Source organism: Corvus kubaryi, unplaced genomic scaffold (assembly GCF_017639235.1).
Source record: "Corvus kubaryi isolate FWS band 111438036 unplaced genomic scaffold, C.kubaryi_AGA036_p1.0 136, whole genome shotgun sequence".
Taxonomy (NCBI): Eukaryota; Metazoa; Chordata; class Aves; order Passeriformes; family Corvidae; genus Corvus; species Corvus kubaryi.
The window spans coordinates 9947603-9973844 of NW_024580670.1; the positions used below are offsets into that span (position 1 = coordinate 9947603).

Genomic DNA, 26242 nt, shown 5'->3' on the forward strand with positions numbered 1-26242 from the left:
GGCGGGCCGCGCCCGCGCTCGCCGCCGGCCTTCCGCTGCCCGGAGCCGCGCTGCGGAGAGGCCTTTCCCCGCAAGCAGCAGCTGCGGCTGCACCGGCTCTCGGCGCACGACGGCGGCGAGGACGGGCGGGGCGCGGCTGCGCGGCCCTTCGGCTGCCCCGTGCCGGGCTGCGCCTGGTCCTTCGCCACGGCCTACAAGCTGCGGCGGCACCTGCACTCGCACGACAAGCTGCGGCCGTTCGCCTGCGCGGCGCCGGGCTGCGCCAAGCGCTTCACCACCGTGTACAACCTGCGGGCGCACAGCCGCGCCCACGAGCAGGAGGCGGCGCACAAGTGCGAGGCGTGCGGGCAGCGCTTCCCCAGCGCCGCCCGCCTCGCCGCCCACCGCCGCCGCAGCCACCTGGAGCCCGAGCGGCCCTACCGCTGCGACTTCCCCGGTAAGCCGCCTCGGCTCCCTTCCCTCCCCTTCCAGAAAATGGGATCCCTGCCCTGAGGCCGTGCGGCACTCGGCTCGCTTCTTCTCCCCGCCGCCTCTCCTTCCCCTCCGTGGTACCCCAGAGTGTCAAGGAAGGTTCTCCTCCAAGCCAGTTATCAAGAGGAAAAGTTTGGGAGCTGGAGGATGCTGTGCCTTTCCTCCTGCGACTTGGTGCTGATGCAGTGAAACACCGCAAGACACGGCGCCAGCTTTCAGTGGGTGTGCCTTAACCCAGGCTATATTTGATTGCCTACCTTGGCAAAACAATTTTAATTCCTGGAAATAATGTTTAGGATTTCACTGTTTTTTTGGGTTTTTTTCCATTTTCCCTGATGTAATATCCTGAAAAATTATCATGAAAGTACCTCGCTAAAAGCTGGGAGGGAGAAAAGAGTGCAGTTTTCCTGATTCAGTTTTGTTAAGCGGATGTGCTGTTTCCCTTTTCTCCCCAGGCTGTGAGAGAACGTTTATCACAGTGAGTGCATTATTCTCCCACAATCGAGCCCACTTCAGAGAGCAAGAGCAGTTCACCTGCTCATTCCCTGGCTGTAACAAGCAGTATGATAAGGCCTGCCGACTGAAAATCCACATGAGGAGTCACACAGGTATCCACAGGGATGACTTGTACCTGGGGAAGTACATGGAACATAGTATGTAGAAAGTGGGCTTCAGTGTGCTGGAAAAACTGAAAGTCAGGAAGGATGGCATGAGTTATTTGGAGTCAGTGAAAGCATTTGATTCTTGGCTTTCTGGGGACAGAAGTCCATCGAATCAAGTTGTCACGTGCAAAGTAGTTAAGGACATGCAAAGCTTTGGCTTTTGTCATTCTGCACTCTGTCCAGAAAAAAACTATCCCAGATCTATTCCCAAGTTCATAGATGTTCAAAACATTGCGTAAATTCTAATCTTGATACAAACAAACAGCTGAAAAACTCAGAACATGTGGAATGTATGTGCCAAGGTTTGGAACAGCAAGAAGATAAATTTCAGCTCAGGCAAGCACTTCTGATTCATAAGGACCACTGCAAAGCTGAAATACAGTCATGCCACTGGTGTGTCCTCTGCTGTCCTCTCTTTTCATGGTTTTACAGTTTTGAGGTTTTTTAAAGTGTCACTTAAAGTTCATAGGTGTGATGGAAACCAATTTCACATACTTCACAGTCTCGTAATCAAGACACAGTGACAGATCATGAAAACAGGGAAAAACAGTTCAGCTCTGTTTCTCTTTTGAGTAATGCTATTACTGGTTATTGAAGCACCTTCAAGGTATGAGGTGGACTGATGAATACCTGTGCTCTCTGATGCAATAGCCTGGAGTTAAAGAAAGTCCAGATTGTGCGAGGAGGAAGGGATGTGATAGTACTCTGCAGTGCATTGCAGGAGAGGCTGTTGAGTTGTCTTGTCTTAAATTAAATTAATTCAACTTAAGCAGGTTTTAATATTTTCTAGTAGCAGTATGTGGTTTTATATGAGATTATTAATGTAGCATTTTTTATTCAAGGTGAAAGACCTTTTATCTGCGACTTTGAAGGCTGTGGCTGGTCTTTTACCAGTATGTCCAAGCTTCTGAGGCATAAAAGGTAAAGGAAGCTTTTTCTGATTATACTGTCCTAAGCCACTGGCTGTTTGTCTTTGTTTCTCTTCCAGTAGCTAAGCAGTAGTGGATTTAATCATGCCAATGACAATTTCCTTCCCTGGTAGGAAACACGAAGATGACAGGAGATTCATGTGCCCAGTAGAAGGCTGTGGGAAGTCCTTCACAAGAGCAGAACACTTGAAAGGCCACAGTATAACTCACCTTGGTACAAAACCGTTTGAGTGTCCAGTAGAAGGTATTGCTCCACTCTTGTATGTGTTTCCTGGTAACTGGTGTGTATTTTTTCTAAAGGTTATGTGTGCTTGGTACAGAACTGGAACAATTTAGAGTGAATCTTCTGCCAGGGTTTGAAGAGGTAAAACTAAATGGAAGACATTGTAACTGAACAAGTGATCATTCCCAGAGTTAGGAATGACAGCAAACTGTTGCATAATGTACCTTGACCACCCTCACCACTTCAGTGGGACTCCAGGAGCAAAGATTTTTGGGTCTGATGTGGAATATTCCGCTTTTTAAAGTAAAACAGCTCTACTTGATGATTGTTTCTCCTTTTGCTGGTGTTTCCAGCAGTTGTCATGAAGAATTTCAGATGCCATAGTGTGAAAAGGTTATGCTTTTCACACTGAATGACTTAAGAGTTTCATGTTGTCATAAATGGGTTGTTGAGCTGTCCCTACCCTTTGACAGGTTTACTTTCCTGTGGTTCCTCTGAGTGTATGCACAGGTGCTGCAAAATAGCAAGTAGAGAATACTCTGATTTGTTAAGACATTAAATTGAAACTTCATTAAATTTGAAGCTTCAAAGCCTTATGTATCTTCTTGCAGGCTGTTGTGCAAAATTTTCAGCACGAAGTAGTCTGTATATTCACTCCAAAAAACATCTTCAGGATGTGGACTCATTTAAGACTCGGTGCCCTGTTTCCAGCTGTAATAAATTGTTCACTTCCAAACACAGTATGAAGACACACATGGTCAAGCAGCATAACTTCAGCCCAGGTAAAGTGTTTGTCTCTGGCTATCAGAGGCTGAAGTGAAAAAATTAAATGTTTATTAAGGAAAATTAATAATGTGTAATTACTGATGTTGAAATCTGAGTCCCATTTATATGAATGACAGAATCTTCTCTGAGACTGAAGTTGGTTTCATCCTCCTCTAAAATTTTCATTGGGATCTCTGAGTATTGGAAACTGATACTTGAGCTTGACCTCTGAAATAGTGAGAAATTGCAGCAGTTTTCAATGAAGTAGAGCTTGTCTTTTTCTGTGCCATCTGTAGAGTATGAGGAAGGACTAAAAGGATTTCTCTTTTCACTTCTTTCACTCCTCTACAACCTGTACTTAGCCTGTACTGCCTTAGTGTTATTTTGTGGCAAGTGCTTTTGTAACTGGCACTTCTCAGTAAAGGAATGAACTTATTTCAGTAGGCTGCTTTTCCTTAAGTCTGCTTTCAGAGAAGTTGGGACGTGTTTTAGTAGGCTGAGAATATAGAATTTTATAGAATTTTAAGCTTTCTTTTCTCCCTGTTGTCTGTGAAAGCTCTGTCTTATAACCAAACCCTTCTCTTTCAGATCTCCTAACTCAGCTGGAAGCAACCAGCTCCCTCACCCCCAGCAGTGAGCTCAGTAGTCCGGGGCAGAGTGATCTCAGCAACATTGACCTCGTATCCCTGTTCTCCAATGTGTCCAGTAACAATTCTGGAATTACAACGGACATGGCGCTGGTGAACTCTGGAATTGTCACAATCGATGTTGCTTCGGTGGGCTCGACGCTGGGAGGGAACCTGCCTGTCAGTAACAATTCCCTGAGCCAGGCAGTTGATCCCTTGATCCTGGTGGCGAGCAGTGACCTGCCCCAGAGCCTGGACAGTTCTCTCCTGCTGGGAACCAGTGCAACAGTTCTACAGCAAAGCACTTTAAATTTGGATGATGTACAGACTGCCAATGCCGAAGCCTTGGGTTCGCTGGCATCTCTGTCAGTGAGGAATTCCAGTCAGGATGTGCATGGGTTGACATCCAGCAATAATTTAGCAGTAGACACAGCCACTTTGACTCCTTCCAGCAGCCTCGGCAGCACCAATGTGCCTGAGTTACTGACACCAATTAAAGCTGAACGGAATTTGCTTCCCTGCTCAGATGTGGTTGGTCAGCAGGAGGGCAGCAAAGTAGTGACACAGTTTGTGTTCTCCAACCCTCCAGGGAGTTACAGTGCACAGAAGGAAATGGATCTTGGCGCAGTGACTGGCAGCTCGTTTTTGGTATGGAGTAACTGTATTCACTTTACCCCTAGATGCGACAGCCTGACTTTGGGGATATCCCTGGCTGCTCACACCTGATAGGGAGACCTTTCAGATTTTGCAGATCGTGTATTTTGGCTCTCTTTTGATGAAAGATGTAGAACGATATGTTGAGTAGTGTGTTTCCACAAGTAGATTCAGTGTGGTGACAAGTTCTCCTAAGAAATACTGGAATTCTGGTGGTTCAGGAAGAAGCCATCCGCCTGAAATGGACTTCGCAGGAATACATGTTACATCTTGTTCATTTCATTCCAGGGAAAGATTTGAGCTGTAACAGTAACTGCAGCGTTTTCACTTCAGTCCTCATTCCTGTTTTAAGTACTCTTTCCTTTCTGCTTCATTGTGTTACTGCAGCCTTAACTTTTTGTTTACATTACAAAGTAAATGTTTACACTCTTAAAATGTGAACACTTACAAAGGTGGAGCTAACTTCTTTTTGTGTTGAACTCCAGATATTGAATAGATACAGGGAGTTTATTGAAACTCTAATCAGAAGATCGGGGAAAACTAGAATTCAGTGTTGGCAGCATAGAAGATAACTGCATCTGAGAATTCATTAGTCTGTGTTCATTGTCTTGTTTTGTTCTTAATTCCAAAAACCTTGCATCTCTGGGCTTTTTTTTTTTTTTAACTAGGAGAGCAGTGGGTCTGCAAGAACAGACTACAGAGCCATTCAGCTGGCCAAGAAAAAGAAACAAAAAGGGAATGGCAGCAGCACAGGTGAGAAGCCATTAATTTTGTTAAATTTACTAAATAAAAATATTTACTATTTTTGGCAGTGCAGTGGGAGCAGGTTTCTGAGTAACATTCTTAAATGTCCCGTTCTGTTTATTGCTAGTTAAAATAATTATGCATGTGGTGTACCATCTGTTACTCAGGATAATCACATTCTGTGGAGTATCAGATTCACAGGAAGTTTACAAAGAAAGCTGTGCCCCATGATTCATGACAAGACACTAGCTGTCCATCTCTTCATCTGCTTCTTGATTTCTTATTTAAAGAAAAAAAATTAATGTCACTTTGCTTTCTGTTGTTTATGCTGTTGGTCTTACTTAGGGGGCTCTTTTACTCGGTATAGACAATGAAAATATCAGCTGGATTTTGCTTCTGTGTTTCACTTAGTAACAGTGTTAAGAAATTTATTTTTTGATTATCTAGATATACTCAAACCTCTTTCTTATACTTTAGCCTTGTAGAGAGTTCTTGTGCAGGGTGAGGTTTAGGTCATGATTCCAGATGTGTCCTCTTAGTTTGACTCAAAGCCATTTGATGTGAATAATAACCATTCCTTTGTCAGATCAAACGTGGTCCATGCCTCACTGGGCTTGCATGAGCTCAGGTTGTGTCTACCTTTGGGGCTGGGGTGGAATATCATATGTTTATGATATATCAATATAATTTGTATAAAGTGAGTTTAGTGCTGCCTTGCTGTCTCTTAGACCTTCCTCCTCTGAAAATCAAGGCAATAATTTTTGAGGTGGGTTAAGAGACTAGTTCTGATTTGAGAACCGTTGTGTTTGTGTATTTGTAAAATGCATACCTGCATAAATTCTGTCTGGTTCAGCGAATCATCATATGGAAGGATAAGTGCTTTATGGAACTAGTCCTAAGGGGCCTTGTATTATCAAACATGGGCATGTATCATCAAACATGTCGTTTGGACATTAGTTTAAAAAAGATGATTGCACTTTCCATGTCTCCTAAGACGACCTCAGAAAATTCCTGCTTCTGTTCCTGCTCAAGACTCCCAGTAGTCCACTTTTCACCAGCTGTTGTCTCAATGCTACACTCTCAAAGGGGTCTAGAGAGTCTTGAATTTCTGATTGGTTTAACTAGATTGAGTGAATACTGTAGAGGGAAGTTCGGTGTTTAAAAAGAGGTTATCCAAGCCCTTCATTTATTATAGATTTTTTAAAAAATCCAAACAAAAACCTGAACAGCTGACAGGATCGTATTCTTACTTTTGTTTTGATTAGGGTTTTGGTTTTCAGCTTGTGATACAGCAGCTGGTTCATCCTGCTTTAAACTGAAAATAGCTTAAGGTTGTGATAGTTGTAGTTGTGTAGCCTGTTCTGCCTAGTAGTCCTTGAAATCTTTCTGTAAATAATGATCTTCACTATGCTTTTTTACGGCTTAGAGAAATGATGTGCGTGACTTCTCAGGAAATTAGTTGCAAAATTAAAAATAGAAAATGCGGTCCTGCTTCCTAATTCCTTTCCATAACACCACAAATATGCTGATATTTCTGTGCTGCCACAGGGGAGAGCCCTAAGCTTAGCAGATTGTGATTTTTTTAATGGTGTTCAAGTAAAAAGGTGCTCAGTCAGCAGCTGGAATTCTCCAGCTGAGTGCTCCCTGGCCTTTTAGCAGCTGTCAGATGGTGCTTAATTATGGTGCACTGTTGTGGGCATTTGCTGTGTAGTATAAACAGCTGCAATATAAACAGCTGCAGAAAGTTGAAAAACACTAGCTGAAAACTGGCAAATTCTTTCTGGACATTTAAATACTAAAATTGCTTTCTTTTAGGGGCATCTGGCTCTGGTCATAGGAAAAACAAGGGTGGTAAAGTAAGCCCTACCAACTTTTCGTCATCTATTCCTGGCAGTCGACTGAGTGGTAACATAGTTCTGCCAAATGGAGGACTGACAATAAGGGACTCTGCCACTGGAGCCCAGTATGTGCAAATTCAGCTTCTTCAGGTAAGAGCTGAGGAGAAAAAAAAAATGCTCAGCTTCTCTGTTTTCCATACTCGTATTTATGGAAGAATTTGAATACTTCTGAACTCAGGTACTACTGCCCCTGCATGGGGTCTTGAGCTCCGCAGTATTCTTATATTATTCCACCTTTTATTTACAAAGTAAATGAGATGGACATGAAAACATTCCTGCAGAAAGAAGTTTCTGCCTAAACTGTTATTTCTCTAATCTCTTGAAATAAAGCTTAAGATTTAAAAAAACCCAGACAACCTAATAATTGGGTGGGGACTGATTAGTGGACCGTGGCAGGTAATACATTTTTTGCCTGGTGTATCTGTGTAGTATTCAGAGAGAGGGTAAGTTCCTTCTCATTTATTCCTAACAACTCTGATATGGAGAGACCTAATGGCAGAGTTCTCCATGGATCTGGTTTTTTGATGGATGTTACACGTTTGTAATTTTCATGTTAATATCAGCTTCATGAAAACATGATGAAACTTGTTGCATGTTTCTGAGTGTTAGATTTGTTGAAAGATGAACCATTCCTTCCTGTTCAGATCTTGCCAGTGTTCCAAGTTGATGAGGACAAGATAGTAGGTTGTAACACTGAGCTAGGTTCAGATTTAAGTTGTAGTTAGTTTTCCACAGCTTTGTGGATCTAGGCCTTACTAGTACAGTGCAGTGGCTTTATCAGATATTTTAAGATTGTGAGGCTGAGTGAAATTTGCCATATTGTGCTGAGATACTTGGGGGTTGTGTAATTTCATCATGTTTCTGCATTCACAGGATGATTCCCCAGGAGAGGGAGATCTGCCCTTTCAGCTGAGCTCTCAGTCTTCCTCATCACATTCTCAGCTTACAGTGGATTTACCTGTTTACATACTTCAGGTACAGCGTGTCAAAGTAAAGACAGTTTACTGTGAGCACTCTCTTGTTCTGCCTGATGAAAATACCTTGTTTCCCTTTGGGAGCTGAATTTCACTCACAAGGAGTAGTAAGCAGAGAGCTGCACTGCATGACTTACCTTGTGTCTGTTACCAACCTTTGATACATCAGACGTGGTTGGTTTTTTCCTCTGTTACTGAGTAACGAATAACTAAATGTTACTCGTTTTTTCTGAAATGCCCCATCCTTGTTCTCCTGATCCCATCCTGTACATACTAGGTGGGTCAAGAAAGAGGATCAGAATTGGAATGTTGCAGGCTACAGGAAGGGTGGGAAGCAGGAAGTAATATCTTGAGCCTAGATTTCAGAGTGGTGCTCTTATGGGAGTGTCAGTTATGTTAAAAAACCTGCTTGGGGACCTTGTCTTTGATAAACTCTGCAATGCACCTATTCCTGCCATGTGTGCTTCTCCTGGATAGAAAATAAAGCTTTTTTATTGAGGAGGGACACCTTCCTCAGAACCTAGAAATACAGGAGGAGTGGGATTGTTTGCCATAGTAGAGAGTTAGCAGAGGAAAAACTGATTTTAGATATTTTTCCATTAGTAATATTCATCTGAAGTGTTCTGTAAAAAAACTGTGGCAACACTGTTTGGGTGGATCCTGAAGTGGGAAATCTGTGGGTTTCCTGTGAGCCATTCCAAGCATTTCTGTGGTGTTGGATAAATGTCAAGATAATCTTGCTGATAAGCATTGAAAGCATCTAGAGGTGAAAGCACTTCATGCTGTCTGTTTGCTTTAACAGGAACCACACAATTCCACTGAAGATGACGCAGGTTCTGATAACTCTCAGTTCACTGGAAGCACAATAAATTTACAGGATCTGGAATGACGATTATTAAGAACAGTTACTTGAAAACAAATTGGGCAATCATGACAGAGTGAGATAATTGTGTGGGTCTTTTTCCAAGGAAAATACAAAAAGTAGGAGAACCGAAGTATGGTTGCACTCTTTGTGATTTGCTAAAGGCAGTTGCAGCTGAAAGATTTTCTTAAAAAAATGTAAATCCCACTTGATGTGCCTGTGTAAGATAACCTGTCTGCCTGGTGGCTGGGGAGGCTGAGGCAGACTGTTGTACAGTGTTGTTTCAGGGAGAAGTACTTTGTTACACTTCAAACTGAGGTAATATTTACTGTTTTCACAGGAAAGCAAGTATTCTACAGCTAACAAGTGCAAATTTATAATCCTGCCTATGACAGTTAAGATTTTCCTTCCATTGGTTTCCCCTTGGAGCCAGGGGCATCAAGGAATTAAGAGCTAAAAATTGCGTTTTCCACACACAAAAAAAAGGATTATTTTGGCCCCTGTGTTTTGGCAGAAAACTGGAATAAAATGTCACATATAACAAAATTAATGTTCGATGCCATGAAAATGAGATGCTCTAAAATCTTTGTTTTAGAAAGCTAGATTCTAAATGTTAACTTAGCTGTGAATCAGTTTGTAGCTCATGTTGAGTTTCTCCCTTTCCTTGCTTCTGCATCCCAAATACTTTGCTGAATTCTTCCAGCAAAACTTGAAAAAGAAAACTGCAATAGAACTGTACTCACTGTAAGTGATTAGCTAAGAGTCCAACAGCATCTGAGAGAGGTTTGTTTTATCTTTGTGTTCCCTTTTTTGGGAGGAATGTTGACCATCATGTAAATTTAAGCACCTTGATTTTTATCTCATCTATAAACCGCTGCCAAGTTACCTGTGAGCTGGCCACTACCCTTTTATTTGGGGTTGTTTGGTGTTTTTGTTTTGTTAATTGAACACTGTTAACACATGTTCTTTGTTGCTATCCCAGAGCGTCACATGCACGTGGAGCTTCCGTCTGGTTTACAAAATATGCAGTTGTCAGAGTATTTTGTGAGGGGGAAAGTTGTTGCCCAGGAAGATTAGTCCCTGAAAAACTGCAGTTTCTCTTGGGGGTGGGGGGAGAGGTTGTATGTACTCTAACTTACCTGGATTGCAGACACCTAAATAAGTATAGGGTTGTATAGGGAAAAAAACCACCTTTGGTTATGTTTTAAGGTAGTAATTTAAATGTTTCTTATGGTGATGTCCTGAATGCCTGTAAAAGTATGTATAGGAGTTTGATAAAAGGCTGTTTGTACTTTTTTTTTATTCTCAGTGAGGTGTGTGTATGCACGTATGTGTGTTTTTTTTTTACAAGATATGTAAGATATGTCACGGAGGAGAACGTTGTGATCTTTCTAATCTTGCACATATTTATTTATTTTACAGTTATACTGATGTTAAATTCACATGAGGTCGTTCAGAAATGCTTTTACTTCCTGTGCCTTTTGAACTATGTATGTGTCCATATAAATGCTTTTTTTGAGTGGAGACTTGGGGAGGAAAAAAGCATACAGGTTACAATGAACTTCAGCTCCTGATTTGTAGGCAGTATTATATCTCTGGTCGAACCAGCTTTATTTTTCTATCTAGCCTAACTGAGCATTGAGGTCTCTCTTTTCCTCTCACTCTGAGTTTACAGCTTATGTCCAGGGAAAGTCTGATCCCTCTCAGGCTGGATTTCCAGTTGGTAGATGAGAGCTACCTGATGGCTGTGACTGCAGCTTGGAGTCCACTCCTGAGAGGTGGAAAGATCGGGGAGGAATTCTGCTGAAGGGTCTTGCTGTAGTGGTCACCATGCTCTCCCTGGAAGCTGAGACACCTCGAGCTCCCAATACCTGCATTATTCTCTTCTCAAGGACCATACCAGTTTGTAATCTATTAAAATGGCCAAGGAACACTCCATCTTTTTATGGGACTTGCAACCAAATCTTTCTACTTCTGAAAATGTACCTCACTCAGCTTTGTAAGTGAATGTAAAGTGCTAACCTCTTGAGGGCGGAAAATTGGATCACTTGGCTTAGGCTCCATTGCTGGCAATGGATACCTGAAGAACTGCTGGTGCAAAAGGGTTAATAAAGCTTTTTTTTATGGTCAGTTTGTCACTGGGTGTTGTTCTTTGCATGGATGCATCTGACACAAAGCTAATTGCTGGCAGCTTGATTTCTGCAGAGAGCTTGTGTTTTTCCTTCGGTTTCGTCTTCTCCACTGTACTGGGGTGAAGTCTATAATGACTTTGGATTAGAGCATAGCCCTCAGTTTTTACAGTCCTTTAAAAGACCTGTGATTGTCATAAATGTCTGTGAGGTGCCTGGCTTAGTTGTGCCTTAACAAGGATTGTTACCTAGGAATGTGATAGATCTCGGTGCTCAGGTTTGTAGGGATAGTGCTACTGGCATCAAAAACTGAATGAGAAAAGCATTGGTGCTTAGCAGGAGCTTGGGAAGCAAAATGAGAGAATTTTAATTTATTTTCTTAGGCAAAATATCGAAGGAGGGGAAAAAGGGTTGCAAACTTTCTCTGGAATCTTAGGGTAGGAGAAGGAAATTTCATGGGACAGTAAAGTTCAACTGAGCAAAGACTGACAAAATGTAGATCTACAAAAGACTTCCAGAACAGCATCAACCCTATGAGCTGTGGTTAAGGCTGTGCCATCAAGAGAAATAACATAATTGTTCTTCCTTCTCCTTATCTATTTCCTTGGCTGTTCTTTCTTCTTCCTGGCAGGTACATTGGAATGCAAGGCCATTGTCTTGAAGTTCTGCAGAGGAGGACAAGGTGCTGCATCAGTGCTTGGTAGGGTGTCTGACCAGGCAGCTAAAGCTGCCCTGTGCTGCCAGGCTGGGGGGGGCTGTGGCCCTTGCCCTGATCTCTAGGCAGACTGCAGGGTGTCTGCTGAGTGTGCTTCTGTATTGGAAAGCGAATGTGAAGCACCTGAAGGCTGTTTGCGTGCTCCTGCTTCAGCTTCTACAGCTCACTGTTGTACCTACTCATTAGTGCTGTGTCAGGAAGAGGAGGGGGAGTTGGAGATCCAGAGAAATATCAGAGGGAGGCTACAGAACCCTCTATTTTATTTTCTCTTGGCTAAAAGGGCAGGGACTCAAGGCCTCTGCTCTCACCTGTGCTGTCCCTGCTTTGGTGTGTGCCAGAACTGGTGTGTCCTCACGGCCGTGTTCAGCTGGGGAAGGTGTAGCAGGAGCCATGGCAGAAGCTCGGCACCGAGCCTCCCAAGGGGCCAGAGCACAGTGTGGCAGGATGTGGAACTTGTCAGAAAAGGTGTGGTTTGATGGTATGGCTGAGCTGATCTAGGGCCTTGCTGCCATTATCAGGAATGTCCTGCTGCTGCCCGCTTCCTCATTTGCCAATTTTTGTGCTTTGTTTAATACAGCCAAGTTAATGAGTTGAAATGAGCTTACTGAGAATTGGTAAGTAGTGAAGGGGGCCATGTGGTCAAGAGAAGGATGATGGAAGGACACTGAGCTGGAATAATGTGCAGTGTGACTGACTTTCCCAGCAGTGGCTTAAGTTACATCACTCTTGAAAATTGGGCTACACCTGGCTACAGGTGCCATCCCCACACAGCTGCAGAGGCCCCTTAATAACACTTTTCCCTTAAACACTTGATACTCAGTGTACCCCCAGCTTCTCCAAAGTGAGCTGTTGAAGTGAGGTGTTTCCACAGACCACTGCACTTACCTTTTTTCCTTCAGGTAGCTGTGATCTTTCCATGTCCCTTTTCAATCCTTCATCCTGCTGCTGCTTCAGTTGTCTCTGCTTTTCCTCTCTGAGCCTTTTGAAGAGAGGGAATAAAGGATGGGTTAAATGCGCCATGCAGCTACACCAGATGTGCTTTTGACACACAGCATCAACATCTAACATTACATCTTATATCACACCTTACATCTAACCATTGGAACACGGGGGTTTGGGTACAGCTGCTGCTGGAGTTGGTTGCTGTGAAGGGGTAAGAGGGAGGCACTGCCTGCAGCTGGTCCTACTCTTTCTGGAGTGATGGGTGGAAAAAGCATGTCAGGCTTTGCAGCAGATGTTGGACAGTTGATCTCTGTTAAAGACATGCTCTGCACCCCTTTCAGCAGGTGACATGGCCTGCAGTTGACCAGGATGCTCACCAGCTGTGGGGAGGGGTGATGCTTATTGTATCCCCAGTTCTCACCAGTGCACCAGGTCTGTAACACACGGGGGTGAGCAGGAGGGTGTTACACCCACGGGGCTACACTGGGCCCAGAGGGGCACAGTGCAGGCCAACACTGGTGCTCCTGTTCCCTATGGAAATGAAATGCTGGAACAGAAATGGGCTCAAGGTATGGAACACTGGTGCAGAGAAACTGCAGTCTTAACTGTGTGATCTTAAGGAAAATGTTTAATGCTCTTTGAAGGGTTTGTTGTGTTTTAGTTTTTGGGGTTTTTTTTGGTGGGTTTTTCGTTTGTTTGTTTTTGTTTGGTTTTGTTTTTTTTTTTTTTTTTAATTGGTTTTGATTTTTATTTGGGGGGTAGAGTGTGTGGTATCTTTCCTGAATTATTCTCCTCCACCCCCAGCATAGAATAAATGTGTGTCTTACTTATTTTGCAATTTAAGAGTGCAAATCCATTCACAGAATATCAGGAAGAAGCACCATACCTTTTCTACTACACAGCTGAATAAAGATGCAGAGAAAGAAAAGAAGCAGAAGGGAAATGTCACAGTTCAGGCTTTAAATCCTCACTCTAATCTGTCTGATTCACTTGAGGATGGCCGGATACAGTCATCAGTTCAGTTATCTCTGTTATTTGTGAGGGGAAATCTTGTGTAACTGGGCCTAAAGGAATGTGTCTCATCTTGGGACTTACACTGATTGTGTTAATTGCTACTATTTGATCTAGTAACACAAGTTAAACTAAGTTTTGTAGAAGAAACATTTCAAAGCTGGAGTTGTTGACAAATGCCCTTATGTACATATTAAAGCCTGACAAAATATCAGGGGAAGGCAGACTGTGTTAACTTGAGGTTTAATTTTCTATTTATTCAGCTTAATTTTGTAACTGTAAATTCTTTTCTTAAAGCGACGATTCTCATCATAGAATCTGTTATTGTTTGTGGGTTTAGTGTTTTCTTTTTTATTCTTCTAGATTTTTCTAATGTAGCTTGCAGGTCTTTTCTAACGTAGCTGTGGGCTGCTGCTCACTGACAAGGAGATGCAAGTTCTATGAATGTAGAACCCTTACAGAAGTAAAATGGGATGGATTGCTCACATGGGATTTCAGATTGCTGCTAAAGTTTTTTGGGTTGATTTGACTCTTTCAGCTGTCAACACTTAAAAATAGAGACATTTTCCAGAAGAGGGTCTTGCCTTACCTTGCCCTCTGTTCCTTTCTTATGGCTTTCACAGCCTTTTCTATCTTTGCTGCTGAGATTCTCTCCACGCTGTCCAGCAAGTCATTGAGCTTTTTTTCTATTACCTTTAACATCTCTACTGTTGGCAGGTTTGTCTCATTGTCTCCAGTGCAGTGCAAATAGACTTCCAGCACCTTCTTGTTCAGGCTTGTCAGAATTTTCTCCTAGATGTGACAGGAGATATGGTGAGTGGCACATCTGGATTCTGCCAAATACAACCATCGTATCCCTCCAAAACCGAAGGAAATCCATACAGGAAACACTTTAATCCCCTCAACAAGACTCAGTTGCTTGTTTCCTGCTTGGCTAACGGCAATGACAGGGACAGATGGCTATATTGAGCCATTCTCCTGTTGGTTTCATCTTCCCAGTTTGGCTGTGACCTGGGACAGGTGGGAGCTGCCCAGTTGTCTCTGCGACATCATCACCTCACAGCAGCTGCATGGAGCAGACACGTTTGCCCCAGTTTGCTGCCTCAGCAGTGCCCCAAACCTCCCTTGCTGTAGCTCCATTGCTGGGAAACAGTGCTGGTCCCTCCCCAGTGCAACCCCTGTCTGCTCTGCTCCCGGGATGGATGTGGCTGGTGGAGAGGAACCGCTTGTACACACGTGAACCCCCCTTGCCTGGATCCCAGCGTGTACCTGGTCATCAGCTTCGTGTTCTCCAGAGGAGAAGAGCTGGACTTTGAGCTTCAGATCGGCTACTTTCTCTTCTTCCTTGGCGACAGTGGCTCGGAGGGTGTTTACCTGCTGTTTCAGCGCTGCCAACTCCTTCTCCCTAGAGGAGAGAGAGAGAGAGAGGAGGTATTTGGAAAGCGCACCTCTGGAACACAGGCTCTGCTCTCCGCAGCCTGGGTTGTTCCCTCCTGCTGCCGGCAGATGGAGATAACACTTCAGCCTTTCCTGGGAGCTTGCACCCACAGCCCGAGAGCACAGGGAACTTCGGGTTTTTTCTGGAAAAGCAGTTACTGTGCTGGTGTGGGGGAGGGAAAAGTAGCATAGCTAAACATTCAAGGCTTTTTAGTAAGTCAGTGGGGGGTCCAAATTACCCTTAAAACTTCCACAAGGAGATAAACTGCATTTTAAATGGGAATATATATGTCTAGCTGCCACCGAAATTGTAGATAACAATGACACTTGGGTTCCCTGCAGTCTTCCTCTAGGAAGGTTTTGCATTGAGTCAGCATAGGTGCTGCTCTGGGTCGCTTCAGGAATTGCCTTGTTTCTTCCTTTGGTCTTCATGAGAATTACACTATACTTATATCCACGCCAGGATGCTTAATGCATCAGTTCCCTAGCCTGTGGCTTTAGGACTAAGGAATTAGTCCCCAGCTCAATTCTTACCTCCTTTAGTAAGCATAGGTGGAGCTCACAAGGAAGACCCTGCTGTGTGAGCAGCATTACCGTGCTCTGCGATGGGGAGGTGTCTGTGGGGGCAGAGGGGTCACTTATGTCTGAAAGGTGGAGCACAGCAACACCTTCCCATCACTTGCAGGGTTACACTTACATGCTTTCATGTGTGGTGATGAAAGTGTGTCGGACCTTGTTCCAGCTCTCCTCAATATCCTGGGAGTTCTGGATGTAGGATATGTTCTCATCCTGCATCTCCATGAAAGTAGTCAGCAATTGTTCGGGATCGGTAAAATAGAGCTCAGGCTCCTGGAGTGGAAAACACGTGTGATGAGTTTTTTCCCTTCTCTAGCTTCCATTCCACTGAACTACACAGAGGCTGGGCTACACCAGCCCTGGCTGTTCAAACGCTCTTCCATCTGGAGAAGTCCGTGTTTGTCCATGTACAAACATGCCCCACCTTCCTGCCATGTGTGTAGCTTTGCCTCAGTAACTCACCACCGAAACAAATTGTACTTTGGGGGGTAAAAAGTGTTACAAACATCTGTGAGTGGGAAAGCTTCAATTTCACCTGTAAGCCAGTAACTGCACTAATTTAAAAATCTTTCATTATATGATGTCATATCTCATGGGAGGATGGCAAGCTTAGAGATGATGGTAGGTTTTTGGAAAATGAAGGAGGAAAGTTAAACTAAGGTATTTATAATACGTGTTGCCAAATCATGAACATTTATGAATGTTTAAACATACATTTATAATTTGTAAGTACAGTAACTCCTCAATACTGTGACTAATGGTTAAAAGGTGAGGGAAATTAGTAACATTGGTAAATGATGCAGGACAAACAAAATGCAAATATTTCAATGTAAGACTTCTGACCTTGTCTTCATCCGAGCTGATTTCACTTTCTGCATCCTCCAATGAACCTCTGAAAAAGCATTTTGTGTGTTAGGCCCTTAGAGAAATGACAGCTCAGAGCAGACCTCGTTAGTGACATATGAACACTGTTATTGTTCACTGTCGCTGTTTACTCCTGAGCAGTCCTTTGCACGTTCCCACCTTTGCCTCCGTGCAGCTGTAGGATATTTAGGGGTCAGTAGGGTCTAGGGGTCACACAAACAGGCAGCACAGGAGCTACTTTTGTCCATGAGCAAGCTGCCTTTTGTGCTGCTCTGGGTTATGCTGGCCAGTGCAGCTGGAACATGACACATGAACCTGAACTGAGGGTGTTGATCCAAATGCCTTTAAACTCACTGGGAGGCTTTGTTTAATGCTTCTTTACACAAGAGCTGGAAGAGGGGGAAGGGGTGCCTGGCTGCTGTTGGCAGCTCAGTCTGCTCATCACATTCACTTGTACCTATCACCCTGTGCCATGAAGGATTAAAAGCCTCTGTTTGCATCATCTTAGTGCCAGCCCCACTTGGGGCAGGCTCTCAGCAGAGCCTTTGAGGACAGAGCTCACTTGGAGCAGGCATATAGGTACTGACTTGCACTCGTGACAGCTTTCTGCTGGTACTTGAATCCAGTAAACCCCAGATCTTGGTATGCCCAGCAAAGGTGAGCAGTGGGATTCCCCTGTGCTGACTCCCAGTCAGCTGAGTGCTCTTTACAGTACTTAAGTCTGTTGTTGGCATTGTCTGGTACTTACAGTTCTCTTGATAAAAGAGGCTTCAGGAAGTGTTTGAGCTGTGGCATGACATCATGTGACCTGAAATCCAAACTTTCTGAGAACAGCAGGGAACTTGGCATATCCGTAAAACTGATGCTAGGGGCAGTGCTTGTCCCGGCTGCCAGACCCTGGTCTGGAGACAAGAGGAGGTGTCCACTTAGAGCCTGGGGCTCTCTCGCAGGGAGGAGCAGCAGCACTTTCCTGGCACTCACCCTGCTCGGTGGTGGGGGCAGGTGCAGCACTTCTTTCATTAACTCTGGATTCTGTTTTCATATCCTTTGCTTTTTCGTGCCTTTTTCTGTGTTCCTCCTGCCACTCTTTTGGAGATAGCTGGTAGAGGATGTCCCTGTACATCTTGTACTCCTGCAGAGTGTCCTCCAATCTGGAGATATCACTGGGTTGAGAGAAGTGGACAAAGTTTGTTAGCGGGGAGGGAAGCTCCTGTTTGAACAGGTTGTTTCTCACTCTTGATACTGAGTTTCATCCAGAGAAGAGGAGAGAGGGCGCATGTTTTCATGGACATGCAAAGGCAAATGGGAACCTGCCCTCTGTGCTTTCTGTGGTTTCTCATGTGGAAACTGCCTGGTCATATCTCTGGCCAGACCTTTGCTATGGTACTGAGCTTGCTAATTTTTGAATTTTTATTTGAAAAGAGATGAGAAATTTTTCTAGCTCAACTCATAATGGTAATTATAGTTATTTCTTTTGTCTTTCCCTAGGTCCCCATTAAAATGCATTACTTAGTTTTGTTTGGATTTTAATCTGATGTTAGGCATTTAATTTTGGGTTTGGAATATTTATACTTTAAAATGTCATTAGGAAACTAGATGAGTTGTTTTAGAAACAAAGCCAGCATCTGGAAAACAAAAGCCTAAACATTTTGACTCTTAAAATGGAACACTTTTAGAAATCTATCCCCTGTAAAGACTGGGAAGCTATAGCACTGTGGGAGCTGTTAAAGGTTAGGCAGGAGTAATGAGCAATCTTACCTTTGGATTTTCTTTATTTGGGCAGTGATTCCCTGGATCTCTGTTACTTTCTTTGTCTTTGCTGAGGTTTCTCTTTTGGCCCTAGGAAAGGATGCATAAACATAAGCCATTAAACAAAGTAGGAGTGAGTAGTGAATTGAGGTGCCTATGAAACAATGAAAAAGATGTGATATGAGCCCTGGAAATCTGCGTTGTAGATGTATCCCAGGAGATGCTTGGCTCCTGCCTGAAGACCCTCTTTCTCTTGGCAAAGCATGGCATTCCAGTGTTCAGGCCTCCCTAATGTGGCTGCTGCTGAGCATCAGTTGCAGCTCTGCCCTTGTGATACCTTTAATGGGCCAAAGTGCTCAATTTGCTTCACCAAAGGGACTGTGAGGGGTTGGGTAGAGGCATCTCCCTCCAGTAAGGGTGTTGTGAGAAGAATGGAAGTGGTGGGGCCACTAGCAGGTTCCTTGCTGCCACCAGATCAAGGGCTTTTTGCAATGAGAGTATTCCCTGGCTGTTGTTCTCCTTCCTTTTATTGAATATGTGGGAAGAAAGTGCCACGAGAACTGTAACTCTGGGAAACTCAGGGTGTTCAGCCAAAACCCGGCAGGGAGATCAAGCAGCAAATCTCCTGTGCCCAGAATGAAATAGCACACAGGTGGTTCCATCAACATTCCTTACATTCTCAGTGCTTCAACAGAGCTATTATGGTTCTCCTTCAGGAACTCATCAAACATGGCAGCATCCTTTTCCATCCTTCTCTCAGCCTTTTCCAGTTTCTTTTCCTCGTTCTTTGCTATGTTCTCCATCCTTTCAATCTCCCCTCGCTTTACTGCAATGGTATACTGAAATGAACCCCAAAGGCAACACAGTTACATCAGCTGGTTGGTTTTAAAGCTACATTGGTTTAGCTTGGTACCTGGTTACCAAATACCTGGCAGCTGTGGGCAGAGAGGGTAAGGATTTCAAACCCAGGTGTGTGACTTAGTGCAAGCCAGGTACATAGAGGCCAGGAATTATTTCAGAAGGAACATAGCAAATTAGCAGGGAATCTAAAGACAGAATTCAGAAGTCCCAGCACTGCATTAACTCCTGGCTGACAAAGGTTGATTCAGTTGTGTTATAGCACAATAATAGAGGTGACTAATGGGGATATTCCAGCACAGTTACTCCATTCCCTTGAGTTCAGAATAGCTCCCAGCTACAATTTATGTATAGGACAGCAGTAGCCAAAGGTCAGTATATCTGTGCATCTCACAAATGGAATCGTTTCATGGTGGCTACTGAATGATGGGAATGACCTACATTCCTGTATTTCTTGGCTGGGAATTGCTGGGCGACAGACTCTGAGTGACTGAAACACAGGACTTGGACAGTCAGTTCATGAGGTCTGATGTGTGCCACTTTGGAAAGATCTCTAGGCAGTAGATCTTAGGAGAATAAACATCAAAACAAAGCAACACAGGGAAGAGTAATTAAATGAACAGAAAGTAACATGCTGAAAGCCAAGTACCTCAAGAAAAAAGATTTGTTTTCTGTCCTGTAGGTAGCCATGGAAAGTCTCCCTGTCTAATGCATAGTCTGAAATTAGAAAATAAAGTTGCTTAGACTATGGAGGGGGAAATATGGCCAAGGCAAAACACAGTGAATATGTAGGCTGCCATGAGCATGGATCTAGCTGGCATTGGAGTCAGCAATATTGATTATTGTATTCTAGTTATAACCTTGTTTAGGATCAGTTTTGTACGGGTTTTCATGGAGTAAAACCAGGTAGAACGGAGTGGAGAATCTGGTCCTTGTCCTCTAGACATTAATGGCAAATCTACTCCTCATGTCAGAGCCAGAGAATCTAAGCCTGTATCCATTAAAATCCAACTTTAGGTTGGCTTAGTAGAAAGGTTTCCATGATGCAAGATCCTGCAAACTCTCAGCTGGCTGCCAGCTCAGCTGCTGCAAGGCTGGTGGAACCCAGGCTACTGTGAGGGGTGGCCCTTGCTCTGTACGTAAGCGCCTGAGCTGGAGACGGCTCAGGCACGCAGAGGTTGGCAAGGTACAGCACAGAACTGTCTGCATGACCTCACCAAAACCAGCCAGAGCCAGCTGCTCCTCCCATGCCCTCTTTGGCCTTTGCTTTAGGCTGTTACCCAGCTGAGCAGCACCACTGCACAGACAGCAACTGTTCTCCACCTTTTTTCATGGCTAACTTCCGTGAAAGCAGCTCCTGAAGAACTTTCAGTCTCTCTTCACATGTTGCCTCTTTTCTGCTCTCCTCTTCTTCTTCCCTTTTCAAAGCTCTCCTCAACCCACTTTTTGCCTTAATTTTAGTGGAGTAAGTAGTTTTCTCATGGACTTTCATAGTCTTCCTCTTTTCACGTTCCTGTGAGAAATCAGATATGTGGACAGTTTGATCCTGTGCTTTATTTTAAAGACATGAGTAAGTTATTGACAGCCTAGAAATTTGCGGAGTGCTGATACCCTGCTGATGCATGTTTGCCTGGTTTATCTGACTAATCCAAATAATATTCTCTCTCGAGGCAACTGAAACACTAAATTTCTTAGCACTTGTTCTCATTAGTTTGTTGATTTGTATTCTGCATCCATCCACCAGCTGTGCCAGTTTGTACCCACTCAGTGTCCTCATTTTTCCTTCCTGGGTTATTCCTGTGAGCGAATGGAAATTTTCTGAGATTCATCCTTTGAGTCCCCCAGTTAAAGGAGGACAGCCCACACTCAACCAGCTCGGTCCAGCTTTCACAAAGACATTTAAACCATTAAGTTCAGATTGAGAGGATCTATTCAAACCCACTCCAGAACCTTCTGGAGGGTAAAAGGTGTTCCTGCTCCTTGCTTTCACATGGACTGAAATGTAGTTCAGTGCTGTCTGCCCAAGTTTGGGCATGGTTTATGCTGAAGACATCACTCATCAGACAGCCTTAGTGTACTGCTTCCTAAGCTCTTCCCCACAATTTTACAGTGACCTTCAACCCAAGCAAAAACCAGACTGTATGAGTCACCAGTGTGAGGTGAGGAGGGCTTGCTTTAGACCTCTTGCTTCCTTCCATGCTATGCCAGGCTGTGCAACCCCGTGCAACAATCAGACCTCTCAGAGATCACGAAATCACAGAATTTGGTGTGGGACCTTAGGGATCATTTAGTTCCAACCCCCTGCCATGAACAGGGACACCCTACTATCCTGGGTTGCTCAAAGCCTTGTCCAACCTGGCCTTGAAACAGTTCCAGGGATGGGGCATCCATAACATCTTTGACCAACCTGTGCCAGTGTCTCACCACCCTCACAGTAAAGAATTTCTTCCTAACATCTAATCTAAATCTCTCTTCTTTTAGTTTAAAGCCACTCCCCCTTATTCTATCATAATCTGCTTGTGTAAAAAGTTGCTCTTTTTTTATAAGCACCTTTTAAGTACTGAAAGGTCACAATCAGGTCTCCCTGGAGTGTTCTCTTCTCCAGGCTGAACATCCCCAGCTTTCTCATGAAGAGGTCTTTTGATCTCTCATGCACTAAATTTTGGTATTCTATTGGGTGGGTGCCTGCCTTAGTAACTGCTTGTTATATAGTTTAGCCTAAAGCATGTGTACATACCGCCTGTGCCTTTTTAATTTCCTTGTCCCTCATTGAGAAAAGTTCAGTGTCTGGTGGGACTTTAAATGGATTTTTCATTGGGTTTCCTTCTTCCTCTTCTGTGCTTTCTGGGAAAAAAAACAACAAAAAAACCAGGATGAGGACATAGAAGATGTGAAGCTGAATATCTGGACCCAGTGGAAAGGGAGTGGGATGTGCTGTGTCACACCTGGAGGGTGGGCAGTGCTCCCAGCTGCAGATGTCTAACAATGCTGGATCAAGGGCAGGGAGCTGGATAGGGCTTCTGAGAAGCCAGTGATAAAATGGAGACCTCTGAATGGTTTATGTCACTTGACCATATCTTATGATCAACAACAGCATTTCAGCCAGGGATTTTTCTAAGTCTGTAGCTGTTTTACCCATTTCATCTGTTTTGAGGCAGAAGAACCTGACTTCAGGCCTCTCCTCTGACCTGACAAGGAGAAGGTGCCGGAGCATTGTGTCCTTACCTGACAGCGCAAGGTGGGTTTCCATTTCAGTTTTGTAAGAGAGACTTTTAGATGTTGATGCTGTATGTCAGGATGCTGTCTTTGACCCTGGCCCAAAGAAAATCATAAACAAATCAGTCAGCTGGGATCTGCCAGTAATTGATGTGGTAAGTTTTACAGCAGTGATAGGCTGAGGGGCTTTCTGTATCTTAACCACTGAGCCTTTAGTGTCTGTAGCAATTAACAAATAGCTCCATTAAACTGGAAAACATATATGTTCTGACCTCCAAAAGGAGATGTTAATCCCTGGCTTATGTGAAAGCTGTGCAAAAGACGTGCAAAAGACATGCACACTGATGGGAAAGCAACAAAACAAATTTGGAGATAGCAAGCAACCCAAGTCCCTTGTCTCTTTTTCCACCCAGTCACCAGTTCTGATCCACACCCATGCTTTTTCATCCTCCTGTTACTAGTCCACAAGCTACATTTTTACTCACTAAAGCTCTTCCCAGTAACTGATTCAGCATTGTGGATTTCTTGCAATAAGCCTAAATGATAGTTGGACAGCACAGACACACTTTACAGAACTCTGTTGCCTTTCATTTTAGGTTGGCAAACTGTTGAAGGTTACTTTTTTGTTTCTCTGACTCCAGTCTTTTTGTAGTTCTTCCTACGGATCCTAAGGGACAAGGCATAATTGGAATGATCTCACTTACAAAGAACAGATAGACCATTGTTAAAGCTCTCCTTTAATCACCAAAGGCAGCAAGCTGGGCTCAGTGAGGTATTAGTTCAATTGATGCAATTCTGCTGCTGGCACCATTCCTGATCTGCACGGCTATAAGACGCCGTAGAAAATATCCTCTTCTGCTTGCACTAGTTTTAGGGCTATTTTAGAGCATCAGTTTTTGCTCTGAACAGCCTCCAGTTTTTATGTATTTTGAGCTAAACTCATCTGGCCTAATTTCCATGTCCGTCCTTGGTGCTTTGTGTTTTTTCTGCAGCTGCCCAATTAGTATCTTATTCTTTAGAGGTGTCAAACTTCCCCTGCTGAGACACAGAGGGTGAGATAAAATTTAGTCTGTTTGAATATATCCCAGATGTTTTCTCTCTCCTTTTCAGTTCTTGAAGTACCTTTTACCAAGAACCTCCTTGACTGGTTACTTAGAGTTCAAGCCTCTCTGAACTTTGATTAATGTAAGAGAATATTTTTCTCTAGGGGTCTCTCATCTGCATCCTGGAACAACATCACCCCTGCTGCTGCTGTGAGTTTTGGAGAAAGCCCAGTCAGGGCAGGGTTGGGCAGGCAGTTGAATGCCTAAATACAGTTTGTGAACCTTGCAGAGCAGTTGCAGCAAGCACCTGGAGCTTCAGCCCTCGGTGCACACCTTGATTTCTGTAATCTAAAACCTTTTTCATAAGAATTTTCTTGTTCCTTGTGGTTGATTTAAATTCCTTCTACAAGCAATGAGTCTGAAAAGCAGGACTAGACACTGGCATATGGAAAATAATTGTCAGTGCAACCCTCAGAGATAAAAAGTGCTTTATAATATAATTTTAGCTAAGTATAGGAAACTGTATGTATGATTAACTTATAAATATTCATTTTATTTTTTTTTTTTTTGTTTGAGGTTGCTGGGGTTTTTTAATAGGTTGTTTGCACAGCACTTTGGAAATAATGCCAGAAGCTACAGAAGCACTAGCTCTGCTAATTAAAATTATTACTCAATAATGCAAATAAAAAGTGCTTCATTGCTAGAATCATTTGGCATATATTTCCCTGCCTCTGACATTATGTTCCAGTAGCTGCATACGAGCAGTATGTGAATCAATAGATAAGGTATTCATGGTTTTAATTCACTGAAAGCTTTATTTGGTGCTTTTCCCTAGCATCAGGTTGCTGAGCCAAAAAAAAAAAAAACAACCGAACAAAAAACCAAACCAAAACAAAAACAAACAGAAAAAAAAAGAAAGTAAGGGGAAAAACAAGAGAAAAAAGAGAGAAAAAAAGGCAAAGTAAATATGCAGACAGTTCTAAAAAATAGCGCAGTAAATGCATCCCCCATGTTCCCAGAGCACAGGACGAGCACAGGACGTCACCCAGGCGCGGCACCTGTCCCCCGTGTGTCCCTAGCAGAGCTCTCTGCGCACCCTCCTCGCCCTGCTCCCGGTGTCTCACCCCGGCCGGCTCCTGCGGGCTCCCTCGGCCGCGCCGCGCTCGCAGCGGGCCCCGGGCACGGGCGCGGCCGCTCCGCCCGCGCTGCCATGGCAACGCGCGCTCCCGCTGCCAGGCGGGCACGGGAGCGCGCGTGGAACGCGGGGCGCCTCGGCTGGGAGGGGCCCTGCAGGGCAGCCGGGCCCAGGGACACCTTCCACTAGCCCAGGTTCCTCCGAGCCGCGTCCAGCCTGGCCTGGGACACGGCCGGGATGTGCGGCTGCAGTGCAGCTGTCCCCAGCTGGCAGCTTGCTGAGGTTGCGATGAGAGGTGGGTTTGAATTTCCTTCAAAAAGGAGGAAAAGTGCTCTGGTGTGAGAGGTCTCCCTGCCTTGCTGGGTTCTGTGTTCATTATTTCATTCCCCCTTATTTCAGGCCTGGGAATTGGGTATTTAACCCAGTGTCTGTGAGCAGAGGGTTGAAGAAATGGGAGCTGGAGCCGCTGTTTGTGGAATGACCATAATTTGTCATTTCCTAATCTCTGCCTTGGCCTGTCTTTTTGTAAAGTGTGAACACTTGCAGTTTGGAGAGTACATGTGGGATGGGTGAACAAACTGCCATTTACTGAAAGTTGCCCAAGTCAAAAATGTTATTGAACCTTCTGAAACACCATATAATTCTAAAGAGGGTTTGATAAAATATCAGCTGGTAAAAAGCAATATGTTTTCATAGAGGAAAAGATCCTTAAATCCCCTTATTTACCCTTTCCTGTTTCTGAGAAGACCAAATTGGTTCCAAATGGATCATGTTCTTCTTTAAACCCTTTAGAATCTCTATTAATACAATTTCAGTTTTCAGAAATAGCAGTTTCTTTCATTTACTGATAGATTTCCAAACAGCTTTCTCTGTCTGAATAACTCATGCAATAAATAGCATGATTTCTATAAGCGCGAACTCCCATTTGATTGTTATAATTCTTTTCTGTAATTGCTGATTATCAAGAGACTGGATTCAGGCAACAGAAGAAAAATGCTTATACAGAAAGAAATTTTTCTTTATTCTGCACATGAATGCTTTGATTTTTAGCAGTGATGCAGAAAACCATAGTGCTATCTTTAGTATGTTTTGGGAAATTTCCCAAATGTATTGAGGAGTATGTCTAAAAAATGACACTACAGAATAATTTATATTACCAAAAAAAAAAAAAAAAAAAAAAAAATCAGGGGTAAATTGTACTAAAGATGCATATTTTCTAAAGGCATAATATGAAATGGTCTTTGTTCAGAAACACTAGTTTATTACAGAACTGTGAATTTGTCACAGTGGAAACATCGCAGAAATAGATAACAGAAACTGAAGACATTGGAACAGCTCTGGCTCTGCCTGGCACAATCTCTATATCAATGAATTAAACATTTGTATATCCATTGCTCTCTTCTGAACTATCCTTGCTAACCAGTTATTTCCCAGAAGCAGAACAGAGGTTATTTAAAAGCAGAGACATATTTTGTGAATTCTTGGAAATGTGCAAGCTTTTCATAGCTTGGTTCATTATTTGTGTCCCACACATGCCATGAGCTACTTAGGCTTTGCATTTCCTTGAGGGCAAAGAAGTTTTTAAGGCCAGAAGGGCATCTGGGGTCTATTCTTAGCCACCATTAACTTGGTTAATGAAAGGAATACATAGCATGTGCAACATCATGGGAAAATCTGCCTGCTGGCACAGGCTGTGCAGCTGACCATGCCTGCACCTCCTCAGGGGTAAGGGTGCTTCAGGGCACCCCGGTTTTTGGGA

The 26242-nt window shown here is 43.7% G+C and overlaps 2 protein-coding genes across 2 annotated transcripts; one reads left to right on the forward strand and one right to left on the reverse strand.

The window, feature by feature from the left end:
* Nucleotides 1-3: 3 nt before the first annotated feature.
* On the forward strand, nucleotides 4-10938 carry ZXDC (ZXD family zinc finger C; the record flags this gene model as incomplete). Its single annotated transcript, XM_042053882.1, has 10 exons — nucleotides 4-436; nucleotides 927-1079; nucleotides 1976-2054; nucleotides 2176-2306; nucleotides 2897-3067; nucleotides 3639-4324; nucleotides 4999-5083; nucleotides 6890-7062; nucleotides 7846-7947; nucleotides 8749-10938. Coding segments are annotated over 10 exons (2100 nt in total), but the record flags the coding sequence as incomplete, so codon positions are not given.
* Nucleotides 10939-11280: 342 nt separating this feature from the next.
* Nucleotides 11281-24561, reverse strand: CFAP100 (cilia and flagella associated protein 100). The gene is made up of 15 exons (XM_042016681.1): nucleotides 24473-24561; nucleotides 22315-22401; nucleotides 21827-21933; nucleotides 20413-20602; nucleotides 19739-19806; nucleotides 18907-19070; nucleotides 18241-18321; nucleotides 17464-17645; nucleotides 17231-17384; nucleotides 16462-16510; nucleotides 15740-15891; nucleotides 14875-15010; nucleotides 14195-14397; nucleotides 12538-12631; nucleotides 11281-11602 (listed from the first exon to the last, which is right to left on the reverse strand). The coding sequence occupies exons 2-15, from the start codon at nucleotides 22337-22339 to the stop codon at nucleotides 11534-11536; spliced, it is 1674 nt and encodes a 557-aa protein (XP_041872615.1). The 5' UTR covers nucleotides 22340-22401; nucleotides 24473-24561; the 3' UTR covers nucleotides 11281-11533.
* Between the last annotated feature and the right edge of the window lie 1681 nt (nucleotides 24562-26242).